Source organism: Macaca mulatta, chromosome 6 (genome assembly GCF_049350105.2).
Source record: "Macaca mulatta isolate MMU2019108-1 chromosome 6, T2T-MMU8v2.0, whole genome shotgun sequence".
NCBI lineage: Eukaryota > Metazoa > Chordata > Mammalia > Primates > Cercopithecidae > Macaca > Macaca mulatta.
In genome coordinates, this window is record NC_133411.1 from 147,291,909 (window position 1) to 147,305,573 (window position 13,665).

General features: G+C 44.7%; 1 protein-coding gene across 7 annotated transcripts in view; it reads left to right on the forward strand.

Annotated features, from left to right (window-relative positions):
* Window positions 1–13,273, forward strand: part of KDM3B (lysine demethylase 3B) — an 86,365-nt gene extending 73,092 nt beyond the window's left edge. For all 7 annotated transcript variants that reach the window (XM_078005238.1, XM_015140983.3, XM_078005239.1 and 4 more), the window contains 8 exons: window positions 640–811; window positions 2,243–2,333; window positions 2,457–2,587; window positions 3,234–3,353; window positions 5,036–5,175; window positions 5,459–5,635; window positions 6,623–6,757; window positions 11,874–13,273. In XM_078005238.1, the coding sequence (XP_077861364.1) occupies window positions 640–811; window positions 2,243–2,333; window positions 2,457–2,587; window positions 3,234–3,353; window positions 5,036–5,175; window positions 5,459–5,635; window positions 6,623–6,757; window positions 11,874–11,954 (1,047 nt within the window). In that variant the 3' untranslated portion in view covers window positions 11,955–13,273. The remainder of the gene's footprint in view (window positions 1–639; window positions 812–2,242; window positions 2,334–2,456; window positions 2,588–3,233; window positions 3,354–5,035; window positions 5,176–5,458; window positions 5,636–6,622; window positions 6,758–11,873) is intronic.
* The last annotated feature ends 392 nt before the right edge of the window (window positions 13,274–13,665 follow it).

Genomic DNA, 13,665 nt, shown 5'->3' on the forward strand with positions numbered 1-13,665 from the left:
GATTCCACCTCAAAAATAAATAATAAATAAATAAAAGCAAGGAGATTACTAAAAACGCACTTTGCATCCTCTTGTTTCTAAGCTATATAGTTCTGTGTTCTTAAAAAGGCAGTCGAAATGTCTGTTAGGTGGTGATCTGGCATTGATGACACCTTTAGAGAAGTGTGATTTTAAGATGGGGCAGAGGAGGGGTTGGAGGTAGGTAGTACTTTTCTAGGTAAATGTTTTAAGGCCACACAAGTTTTTTGATAGTGTGATAACACTCCCAACTTTAAAAACTTGAGCAGGTGCTTGAGGAAGAGGAGCTCATGGCATCATCATTTTCAATATGAGGAAGTGTTCACAAAGTACAAAGTTGCACTTGTCAGCTTTTTGTCCTCTCACCTCAAAACAGTGGTAGGTATTAGGGCAACAAAAGTGATTTCCCCAGGGTGAGAACTAAGCATAACGATGGAGTAGAAGCATTTCCTTTCACTTTAGTTGACATGTGGAAATCCATGGATTATACAACTGGGAAAGAACAGTAGAGCTTCCTGGAGAAGAGGAGGCCCTCCTCAGGAAACCCTCCTATTCTGTCTCAGCCCTAAAGCTGGAAGTTTTTCCTGGATTGCTCTGATTGGGATATTTTTGTTTCCACAGCCAGTGCTGGTTTCGGGGGTACATAAAAAGCTCAAGTCTGAGCTCTGGAAGCCAGAAGCCTTTAGCCAGGAATTTGGAGACCAGGATGTAGACTTGGTGAACTGCAGGAACTGTGCTATAATTTCCGATGTGAAAGTTCGGGATTTCTGGGATGGTTTTGAGATCATATGCAGTAAGTAGCTTTCATATCTAGTTCAGTAATAGCAGACTGGAAAATAAGCATCTATATGCCCAGCTCTGCCCTTGAATAATAAATTATATTCTGGGGCATAATAGGGACTTGAAAAAATTAATTAATTAAAAATTAAAAACAGGCCGGGCACGGTGGCTCAAGCCTGTAATCCCAGCACTTTGGGAGGCCGAGACGGGCGGATCACGAGGTCAGGAGATCGAGACCATCCTGGCTAATACGGTGAAACCCCATCTCTACTAAAAAATACAAAAAACTAGCCGGGCAAGGTGACGGGCGCCTATAGTCCCAGCTACTCGGGAGGCTGAGGCAGGAGAATGGTGTGAACCCGGGAGGCAGAGCTTGCAGTGAGCTGAGATCCGGCCACTGCACTCCAGCCTGGGCGACAGAGCAAGACTCCGTCTCAAAAAATAAAATAAAATTAAATTAAATTAAAAACAGACAGCCGGGCATGGTCACTCGCTCCTTTAATTTCAGTCCTTTCGGAGGCTGAGGCGTGGATCACTTGGGGGTCAGGAGTTCAAGACCAGCCTGGCCAACTTAGCGAAACGCTGTCTCTACTAAAAATACAAAAATTAGCCGGGCATGGTGTGTGCCTATAAACCCAGCTACTCAGGAAGCTGAGGCAGGAGAATCACTTGAACCCAGGAGGCAGAGGTTGCAATGAGCCAAGGTGGCACCACTGCACTCCAGCCTGGGTGATGGAGTGAGACTCTGTCTCAAAAATAAATAAATAAATAAATAAATAAATAAATAAATAAATCCAAATTATACCCACTTGGTAGGGGAACATTCTGCCCTGGTACCAACTCTGTAGCTTACATGGCAATCGCATGACTCTCAGAGCATGCCTGGACTTAATCATGTGATTCCATGAGCTGTGCAGAGCACTTTACTCTGAGAAAGGGGGATAGAATCCATGTAAGATGGAAAAATAAGACACACACTGAAGTAGTGAGTGAGGAAAACAAAGCCCACCTAGTCCATTATAGGGGTTTACAAGTCTGAAATAAAAGGTTAGTCTCTTAGGCCGGGCACAGTGCCTTATGCCTGTAATCCCAGCACTTTGGGAGGCCAAGGCAGGCGGATCATCTGAGGTCAGGAGTTCGAGACCAGCCTGGCCAACATGGCAAAACCCCGTCTCTACTAAAAATACAAAAATTAACTGGGCGTGGTGGTGGTCGCCTGTAATCCCAGCTACTCAGGAGGCTGAGGCAGGGAGAATCGCTTGAAACCAGGAGGCGGAGGTTGCAGTGAGCCAAGATCGTGCCACTGTACTCCAGCCCGGGTGACAGAGCAAGACTGTCTCAAAAAAAAAAAAAAAGAGGTTAGTCTCCTAAAACTTAGTCACTGTTGAAAATCGGACACCAGCCAAACCAGCAGATGTTTGTGGGAGTACTCTCTGTCTTCCAGAACGACTACGGTCAGAAGATGGGCAGCCAATGGTGCTCAAACTCAAGGACTGGCCTCCTGGGGAAGATTTTCGAGACATGATGCCAACCAGGTTAGTGACCTGTGGTGGTGTCATCTTCAGAAGCCATCACAGAGTAGTCACAGAAAAGTGAACTTTGTCTATTGGCTTTCTTCCCCTATAACAAGCTAAGTCATCTTTCCTGCACTTTTATAGGTTTGAAGATCTGATGGAGAACCTTCCTCTGCCAGAATATACCAAACGAGATGGCAGGCTCAATCTGGCCTCTAGGCTACCTAGCTACTTTGTAAGGCCTGATCTGGGTCCCAAGATGTACAACGCCTATGGTATGAGGGAGAGGCTAAAATTGCTCTTTTGGGGGACTGTTGTTCTTATTTCAACTATAGAGGGAGATCTGTGGTCAATGTCAGGTATAGAGATGATTGCAGGCAAGTGCTAGAGAAGTGAATAGCATCCAAGATAGTCTTGAATATGTTTACTTTTGTCATACTGGTTTTCATAACATCCATGTGTGCCCAAACCATAAACTTACATGTCTCCAGTAGTGAGGAAGTTTCATGTCAAAAACTCTACCTAAGGAGCCATATTCTTGAGTCTAAGAGACTTGACAAAATAATAATGAAGAGGTCTGGGTGCCATGCTACCCAGCCAGTGCTTTGTGAAGGCCAGTGATGACCTAAATCACAGTGAAAGCTCAGCTTTATCTCAATACGCCTAATGCCCGTGTCTGTTTTGTTTTTCATGAAGAGATCGTTTTTTGGAGGTAGATTTGTTCTGTGTCCAGCGTCAATGAGAAATCAGTCTTAAAACAGTATAAAAAAGATGAAAGTGATTTCTTCATAAACAAATAGACTTCACTCTCCTAATTTTACTCATTTAAGAACACCCTTGAGCATGTTTTCAGATGTAGCGTTGATGTGGATTCTTCCGAATATTGGCCCTTCACCTTGCATATTTTTCTTTCTCCTTCAGGGTTGATAACAGCAGAAGATAGAAGAGTTGGTACAACAAATCTTCATTTAGATGTGTCTGATGCTGTTAATGTGATGGTGTATGTTGGGATTCCCATCGGGGAGGGTGCTCATGATGAAGGTATGCTTTCTAGAATCTGCTGCTTCAGGATGGTGAGGCTTTGTCTTGGGAATACAGTGTTGGGTGTTTTCATTCTTAGGGCCAGTGGCTTTTCCTTTTTCCTTTTTCTTTTTTCTTTTTTTTTTTTTTGAAGGCTGAGTCTCGCCTCACTCTATCCCCCAGGCTAGAGAGCAATGGCGCAATCTTGGCTCACTGCAACCTCCACTGCCTCCCGGGTTCAAGCAGTTCTCCTGCGTCAGCCTCCTGGGATTACAAGCGCCTGCCACCACACCCGGCTAATTTTTGTATTTTTAGTATGGATGGGTTTTGCCATGTTGGCCGGGCTGGTCTCAAACTCCTGACCTCAGGTTATCTGCCTGCCCTAAAGTGCTGGGATTACAGGCGTCAGCCACTGCACCTGGCTTCTTTTTTCTTTTCTTAATCCCCTAGTGGCTTTTTCTTGTTTCTTCCAGGCCTAATGGGAAGTGGCCCAGTGGATGTTGCTAGGTAAAGGGGGAGGTTCTAGTAGAGAAGAATACCACTTTGCATATCTTTGACTAGAGTCTCTTTCTAGAAATGCTACCCTTTTCTACTTTGTAGCCTCACAAAGAGAAATGAAGGTCAGCTGTGGAGTGACAGATGATAAAGCCAGGACCTTCATAAAAATGAAGCACAAAAGTGATATTTTGCTGCATTTATAATTCCTGCCATCTTAGTGTTAAAATTAATACATGTTCATTATGGAAATTTCAAAAAAAGGGATACTTTTTTAAAAGAAAATAAGTAACTCAAAATCTCAAGGTTCAGGGATAATTTCTTTGTTTTTGTTTTTTTTTTTTTGAGATAGAGTCTCACTATGTTGCTCAGACTGGCTTCAAACTCCTGGGCTCCAGCATTCCTCCCACCTCAGCCTCCCAAGTAACTGGGCCTACAGGCAAGGCCACTGTGCCTGGCTTTACATTTGCTTTTTTTTTCTCTTCTTTTCTTTTTTCTGCAACCTCCGCCTCCTGGGTTCAAGCAATTCTCAGGCCTCAGCCTCCCAAGTAGCTGGGATTACAGGCATGTGCCACCACACTCGGCTAATTTTTGTATTTTTAGTAGAGATGGGGTTTCACCATGTTGGCCAGGCTGGACTCGAACTCCCAACCTCAGGTGATCCGCCCACCTCAGCCTCTCAAAGTGCTGGGATTATAGACATGAGCCACCATGCCCAGCCTACATTTGCCTTGGATTCTGCACACCTGCAACATTCATGATGGTGTTTTTTAGGTCATTATAATAGACAAGCATTAGAAGCCAACCCTCTTCACTTGCCAGTGATGCTTTATGCTCTGTGGACTTCAATTCAGAATCCTAGTGTTTGAAGGGGTCTTGAGAACATATATAGACTCCATATACTTGTAGCGGAAAATAACCTGCAAGTTAAACATTAAGATATGGCTTCACAGTTTAAGCAAAAAGTACGTGTTAAGGGGAAATTATACCTCCAAAAATGCTGAATCTCTAATAAGTAAGGAAGGTTTAATGTTGTTCTGTGTGTAGGGAGCTTAGACCGGTATGAATTTTGGTTCTTTGATTCTGCATTACATTATTCCAGAGATGGAGAAGAGTAAAAACTCAGTTTGTTTGAACTGGACATTTCGTTTCACTCAGTGGTACTGAAATGTCTGACTACACTGAAAATGTCATTTTGCCCTTTTCAGAGGTACTCAAGACAATTGACGAGGGAGATGCTGATGAGGTGACAAAGCAGAGGATTCATGATGGAAAAGAGAAGCCAGGTGCTTTATGGCACATCTATGCAGCCAAGGATGCAGAGAAGATCCGGGAGCTGCTCCGAAAGGTATGTGCCTGGGTGGGCTGTGCTCCCAGCTCACATATCAAGGGTCTGGATGCTGAGACACCCTAACTAGGGTTTCTCATGTAGAGTCCCTTGGCATTAAAGACGTGTTGGCCATGGTATCTCTGGTGGCAAAGCCCAAAGGCCTGAATCCATACCTAGAGGATGTTGACTAGAATAAAGTTTTGCCATCCCCACCCCATCTTAGGACATTGCTACAGCAAGTTGGATTTATACTGTCAATAATGTTTAATTTTCCCATCTTTGGATTTGATTGTGGCTTCAGGTTGGAGAAGAACAAGGCCAAGAGAACCCCCCTGATCATGACCCAATTCATGACCAAAGTTGGTACCTGGACCAGACCCTCCGTAAGCGACTCTACGAGGAGTATGGTGTGCAAGGCTGGGCTATCGTGCAGTTCCTAGGTGATGCTGTTTTCATACCTGCTGGAGCCCCACACCAGGTGGGTTCCTGCTTGGGGGTTGGGCTGGACAGTTCCATGGGCTTCTTATTTCTGTCTTTCTTGCTAATCTACCAAGAGATTTAAGTAGCTAGATCAGACTGATTTCTCTTATGCTGCAATTTATTTTATGCTTTTATTTTCTTCCTTGTAATGTTAAGGCTCATTTAAAAATTTTTAAACAGGGCTGGGCACAGTGGCTCACGCCCGTAATCCCAGCACTTTGGGAGGCCGAGGCAGGCAGATCACCTGAGGTCGGGAGTTCAAGACCAGCCTGACCAACATGGTGAAACCCCATCTCTACTAAAAATACAAAATTAGCCAGGCGTGGTGGCACATGCCTATAATCCCAGCTACTCAGGAGGCTGAGGCAGGAGAATCACTTGAACCCAGGAGGTGGAGGTTGCAGTGAGCCAAGATCGCGCCATTGCACTCCAGCCTGGGCAACAAGAGCAAAACTCGGTCTCAAAAAAAAAAAAAAAATTTAAAACAATGCAAGCTATTAAAGAAAAAGTGACAAGTCCTAGCTCAGCTACTTGTAGCATACTCTTCTTATCAATCCCCTTATCCTACTTTCCCAATCTAGTTGCTTTCCTCAGAGGTAGCCTACTGTTAACAGTTGGTGTATATTTTTCCAGAGCATTTTCTGTGCAAATACTAATGTTTTTATGTATTTTTTTTCCTTTTTTTTTTTTTTTTTTGTGGTAGAGACTGGGTTTCACCATGTTGCCTAGGCTGGTCTTGAACTCCTGAGCTCAAGCAATCAACCTGCCTCGGCCTCCCAAAGTGCTGGGATTACAGGCATGAGCCATTGCACCTGGCCATTGTTTTTATTTATACATTTGCACTTACAGCTTTTCTGTGTTGTTATAAAAATAGAAATATTATACATATTTCTTAAGGTTTTTTTTAACTATATCATGGACGTTTTCCATATATTATTGAATCTCTAATGTCTGATATTTACCCTCTGCACTTTGCCCCTCGCAGGTTCACAATCTATACAGTTGCATAAAAGTAGCAGAAGACTTTGTATCTCCAGAACATGTAAAGCACTGTTTCCGCCTGACTCAGGAATTCAGGCATCTCTCTAACACTCATACAAATCATGAGGATAAACTGCAGGTAAATAACTCCTCCTCCTACCCCACTCTGTCTTCTCATTGCAAACTCATATACATTACACAGAAAGCACATTCTCCTTTCTGAGGGTATTCTCCGAAGGTCTAATTGTGGAGGAGAAATGATGCAGGGAAGAAGTTTGGGGATATGGAGTCATTTTAGGACGCATTTAATTGTTTTTTAGGCCGGGCGCGGTGGCTCAAGCCTGTAATCCCAGCACTTTGGGAGGCCGAGACGGGCGGATCACGAGGTCAGGAGATCGAGACCATCCTGGCTAACACAATGAAACCCCGTCTCCACTAAAAATACAAAAAAAAATTAGCCGGGCATGGTGGCGGCGCCTGTAGTCCCAGCTACTCGGGAGGCTGAGGCAGGAGAATGGCGGGAACCCGGGAGGCGGAGCTTGCAGTGAGCCGAGATCGCGCCACTGCACTCCAGCCTGGGCGACAGAGCGAGACTCCGCCTCAAAAAAAAAAAAAAAATTGTTTTTTAAAGTTTTTCTTCTTTTTTACAAAAATTAGCTGCGCATGATGGGTCATGCCTGTAGTCCCAGCTACTCAGGAAACAGGCAGGAGAATTGTTTGAACTGGGAGGCGGAGGTTGCAGTGAGCCGAAATCATGCCACTGCACTCCAACCTGGGTGACAGCAAAACAAAAAAAAAAAAAAAAGATTTTCTTCTTTTTAATAGAATAGGGTCTATGTTGCCCAGGCTGGTCTCAAACTACTGGGCTCAAGATATCCTCTCACCTCAGCCTCACAAAGTACTGGGAATACAGGTGTGAGCCACTGCTTAACGTAACCATTTCTGTTGTGACAGTCCTCATTTCTCTCCCCTTCAGAGTTACAGTATTACTAGTGTTAGTAACTAACTAGACAGACCTCCCCAAAAGGTGGGAAAGGCACTATGGCAGTGTGTTCTAAGCATGTTTTTGAGAATAAATGTTGCGCCGAAGCTGCTTCTCATAGCAGATTTCTATACAGACTCAATTTCTTAGAGCTCTGCTAGGGATTACATTTCATGTCCCTAAGAACTGTATCCCCTTGTAGAGCAGAGCTGAACAATCAGATTAGGTTTCCTCTGCTCTTGAAATGGATTGGAATTTTAAGGCAGAATTTCATCATTAATACATTTAGATAGTTTAGTTGCATAAAAAGAACAAAGAGAACCGGGCACGGTGGCTCATGCCTGTAATTCCAGCACTTTGGGAGGCCAAGGTGGGTGGATCACGAGGTCAGGTGATCGAGATCATCCTGGCTAATATGTTGATACCCCATCTCTACTAAAAATACAAAAAATTAGCCGGGCCTGGTGGCACACACCTGTAGTCCTAGCTACTCGGGAGGCTGAGACAGGAGAATCGCTAGAACCTGGGAGGCAGAGGTTGCAGTGAGCTGAGATCGTGCCACTGCACTCCAGCCTGGGTGACAGAACGAGACACCGTCTCAAAAAAGAATAAGGAAGCAAAGTTCTCTAGGCTTTCACTGTGGCCTCTTTTTTTCTGGCATGCCTGTGGCTCAAGTGTATTTTCTTTGGTTGTTGATAGATCAGATTGAAGAGGTTTTTCTTTCTTTCTTTCTTTCTTTTTTTTTTTTTTAAGACAGAGTCTCTCTCTGTTGCCCAGGCTGGAGTGCAGTGGCATGATCTCGGCTCACTGCAACCTCCGCCTCCCAGGTTCACGCCATTCTCCTGCCTCAGCCTCCCAAGTAGCTGGGACTACAGGCGTCTGCCACCATGCCTGGCTATTTTTTTGTATTTTTAGTAGAGATGGGGTTTCACTGTGTTAGCCAGGATGGTCTTGATTGCTTGACCTTGTGATCCACCTGCCTCGGCCTCCCAAAGTGCTGGGATTACAGGCGTGAGCCACCGCGCCCAGCCAGAAGAGGTTTTTCTTAATTGCTGGTAGATTCAATCACTTTCAACTCTGAGTCTGATGTGCCTTTTCCTTTCTTTTCTTTTCTTTCTTTCTTTTTTTTTTTTTTTTTTTTTTTTTTTTTTGAGACGGAGTCTTGCCTTGTCGCCCAGGCTGCAGTGCAGTGGTGCGATCTCGGCTCACTGCAACCTCCACCTGCCGGGTTCATGCCATTCTCCTGCCTCAGCCTCCCGTGTAGCTGAGACTATAGGCGCCCGCCACCACACCGGGCTAATTTTTTGTATTTTTAGTAGAAACGGGGACCTTGTTAGCCAGGATGGTCTCGATCTCCTGACCTCATGATTCACCCATCTCAGCCTCCCAAAGTGCTGGAATTACAGGCGTGAGCCACCGCACCCAGCTTCTTTCTTCTCTTTTTTTTTTTTTTTTTTTTTTTTTTGAGACGGAGTCTTGGTCTGTCGCCCAGGCTGGGGTGCAGTGGCACAATCGCGGCTTACTGCAACCTCTGCCTCCTGGGTTCACGCCATTCTCCTGCCTCAGCCTCCCGAGTAGCTGGGACTATAGGCGCTCGCCACTACGCCTGGCTAATTTTTTGTATTTAGTAGAGACGGAGTTTCACTGTGTTAGCCAGGATGGTCTCGATCTCCTGACCTCGTGATCCGCCCGCCTTGGCCTCCCAAAGTGCTGGGATTACAGGCGTGAGCCACCGCGCCCGGCCTTTTTTTTTTTTTTTTTTTTTTTTTTTTGACAGAGTCTCAGTCTGTCACCCACGCTGGAGTGCAGTGGCATGATATTGGCTCACTGCAACCTCCACCGTCTGGGTTCAAGCAGTTCTCCTGCCTCAGCGTCTCAGGTAGCTGGAATTACAGGCACCTGCCACTGTGCCCGGCTCATTTTTGTAGTTTTTTAATAGAGACGGGGTTTCACCATCTTGACCAGGCTGGTCTTGAACTCCTGACCTCATGATCCACCTGCCTCGACCTCCTAAAGTGCTGGGATTACAGATGTGAGCCACCCTGGCTGGCTGGTTTTTTTTTTTTTTTTTTTTTTTTTTTTTTTGAGACAGGGTCTTACTCTGTCGCCAAAGCTAAAGTGCAATGGTGTGATCTTGGCTCACTGCATCCTTCATCTCCTGGGTTCAAGTGATTCTCCTGCCTCAGCCTCCTATGTAGCTGGGATTACAGGCATGCGCCACCACACCGAGATAATTTTTGTATTTTTTGGTAGAGACGCGGTTTCACCATTTTGGCCAGGCTGGTCTTGAACTCCTGACTTCAGGTGATCTGCCTGCCTCTACCTCCCAAAGTGCTGGAATTACAGGAGTGAGCCACTGCACCCAGCCAACCATAAAGTTTTAATACAAAGTATAATCAACATTGGTTTTTGTTTGTTTATTTATCAAGATGGAGTCCCGCTCTGTTGCCCAGGCTGCAGTGCAGTGGCGTGATCTTGCCTCACTGCAACCTCTGCATCCCGAGTTCAAGCGATTCTCCTGCCTCAGCCTCCCGAGTATCTGGGGATTACAGGCACATGTCACCACACCAAGCTAATTTTTGTATTTTTAGTAGAAACGGGGTTTCGCCATGTTGGCCAGGCTGGTCTTGAACTCCCAACCTCAGGTGATCCGCCTGCCTCGGCGTCCCAAAATGCTGAGATTACAGGTGTGAGTCACTGTGCCCATGCAACATTGGTGTTTAGATAGAATGAGAATATAAAGGTAACATGTCACCTTACCCATAACACCTTCCTTGAGCTAGGGATGTTGGGTGTGTGTCTGCAGTCACAGCCACTCAGGAGGCTGAAGTGGGAGGATCACTTGAGCCCAGGAGTTTTGAAGCTATCGCGACCTATGATCGCCCCACTACACTCCAGCCTGGGCAACAGACTCTGTCTCTTTATTTAAAAACAAAAAACAGGCTGGGTGCAGTGGCTCATGCCTGTAATCCCAACACTTTGGGAGGCCGAGGTGGGCAGATCACAAGGTTAGGAGTTCAAGACCAGCCTGGCCAATATGGTGAAACCCTTGTCTCTACTAAAAATACAAAAATTAGCCAGGCGTGGTGGCGGGCGCCTGTAGTCCCAGCTACTCAGGAGGCTGAGACAGGAGAATCGCTTGAACCCAGGAGGCAGAGGTTGCAGTGAGCTGAGATGGCACCACTGCGCTCCAGCCTGGGCAACAGTGTTAGACTCCATCTCAAAAAAAAAAAGACCTCTCCTGACTACCCTGTTTAGAATAACAACTCCTGCTCCAGCACTCCCAGTCCCACTTTCACTGCTTTATTTTTTCTGGTGTGTGTGTGTGTGTGTGTGTATATATATATATAATTATTTTTTTTTAATCTGTTACTTAACCCTACTAGAATGTAAGCTATTTAAGCTCTATGAAGGCAGGAATTTTACTTTTTTACTCAATGCTTTTCCTTAGCACAATGTCTGACACATAGTAGGTATTCATAAATCTTTGTTGAAGCAATGCAAAAAAATTAATGGAGAATAGCATAAGAGGGACTTGGATGCCCATGAGCCAGCTTAAGAAATTACAGCACACATACATATACATGGTTGAAGCCCCCATGTACCCTTCCCCTTTGCATTTCCCCACTTTTCCTCTGCAGAAATAACCTCAACTCTCTTGTCAGCCCTTTAAAAGAAAACTGTCTTCATTATCTTCATTTTAATATGCCTGTTTACTTTTTTCAATAACTTTTATTGTGTGTTCCAATTTCACAGGTAATATATCCAAATCAGAAAACATATAAGCACGAAGAGAAAAAATAGGCCATAATCCTGCTTTCCACTCTTGTTTTAATGCATCCTTATTAGCTGTAGAACCTTAAGGAAGCCTCTTAACTATATAAGGAAGTAAATTTCTCCAGGTGTTCACTGTGGCCTTAGTTTCCTCAGTTTCTCCTCTGTAAATTGGGCGTGATAATAATAGAACCTACCTCATAGGATTCTGGCAAGGATTAAGCGAAGGTCCACATAAAGAGCTCAGCAACATCGCCTGCCCAGGACATAGTAAGCACTTAAATGATGGTGATCAAATAGCCTTTCACATAACTTCAGTATTCTTTTTTGAGTACAGACCTTATGCCCTATGTGATTTGTAAATGACTGTGGGGATTGATACAGGAACGCACAGTCCTTGTTGGGAGTTTCCCCACTAAACCAGTAGGCTTACAGTCAAGGTAGAACATACATTTGCATGGGGCTGCCGTGAACTGACTTTGCTGTTTACCCTTTCTAGGTGAAGAACATCATTTACCATGCAGTGAAAGATGCGGTTGGCACCCTCAAGGCTCATGAATCCAAACTGGCAAGGTCCTAGGCATGGAGAAACTCCAAGCTCCCCTGCGAAGCAGGTCTTTCACTCACAACACTTACAGGGAACGGCAGGGCTCTTTGCTGGAGCAAAGGCCCTTCACCCGGAGCCAGTGTGGTCAGTATTCCAAACTCTCCAGCCACTCTATTCTACGCTGCCTCAACACCGAAGGTTGACACAGGAAAGTCGTACTGTTGACACACACAGTTTGAGACTCCAAGCCAAGAGTGCCACATCCTATCCTGTGGCCTTTTGGAAATCCGAATTGCCTGAACATGGCGGGGCTTTCCTGCACATTCTCCTGATTTGAGATTCATGGGCACACCTTTCTTTTCTTTTCTTCTTGTGCCTAGTTAAATGGGAATGTGTTTGGAGGTAGGGGAAATCACATAACTGGTACAAGTATGGGGTAATTGCTTAAACATGCCTGGTGGAAGTCTGATAGCGTCTCTGCACGTGACCTCTGACAAAGCCCATCCCAGGAGACGGGGTGAAGCCATTCCCCACACTCTCCTGTGAACACCGGAGTCTGGCTAGACCCAGGGAGAACCCACTGCTTTTCCCAGGAGGCTCCAGGATTAGGAAATGTGTGTATTTAGTGAAAAATAGGTTTGTAGTGAAATAGTTACTATTTCATGAAAGTAGATATTTTTAGAATTTTTGAAATACCACAGTTGTTTTCCTGGATTATGAGGAAAGGCACATTACATTTAGTCTTCCTTTCGATATAAAACTCTTTGAAGAAATATGATTTTTAGAAATCAGCTACCCATTATAGCACAAAATCAGCCAAAGCAGAATTTTTTAAAATTGGCTTTTTTAGGATTCTTTTAGTTTCTCCCCCTCCCATCTTAGTCTTACCTTGAGGGAACAGTCCTATGAGAAGGAACTTTGTCACGTCTGAGCTGTGGTGTGTTCCCCGTGTGTGTACAACACTGGTGACTCCAGGAACCATTTTCACCTATTACCGGTGTTCCCTGGGGACTCCTCTTAACGTTTCCAAATGGGAAGGACAGTTGATTTCCAACATGAGGTTTTTTGTTTTTTATCCAGAAATATTTTCAGCAAAACCTTCCAACTGAGTGGAGTCTGATTAAGGATTTATTTGAAAATGGTGGAATTCATTGGCCCATAGGTACATTGGAAAATGTATCTCTCTCCAGCTGTACTGTAGTGCCCTGCAGGCTGTTTATATGTTCACAGTTACTTTTTTTTAAAAATAAAAGTCATTTAATGTAGAATACTTTTAATTTCACTTTCTGTATTTTAATTTTGTTGAAGGGCTGATTGGGATTTCCATGTTCTTATTAAAAATCTAACAAATCTTTTTGGAGTGGACTAAATTATTTGCATACCAACCCTTCTAAAATCAGCATTAGATTGGGAGTTGGGTTGGAGGTGGGGGATTCGTTTTCAGGTCTTCATAACTGTGCTACACCCAGATATTTTTCTTTGCTTGTTGAGGCTGTGCCATGTTGGGAGAAGGGAAATTGCTAGGGTGAGGTTAGTATGGTTTGGGGAATTGGGGGGAAGGGGAAGGGGCCACATGAGTTAGAGGGTAGGAAGAGAGACATGTTTCCCCATACTTCATGCTCTGTGAATGGAGTGGGAAAGGTGGGGTCCTCCCTTCCTGTGGCAGAGTCTGGGGGGAAGGGCCATTGTGTGTGGTCTCAGCAAAGTTGGACAGTCTGTGGTGGGATTCTTAAGCAGGTGGCCT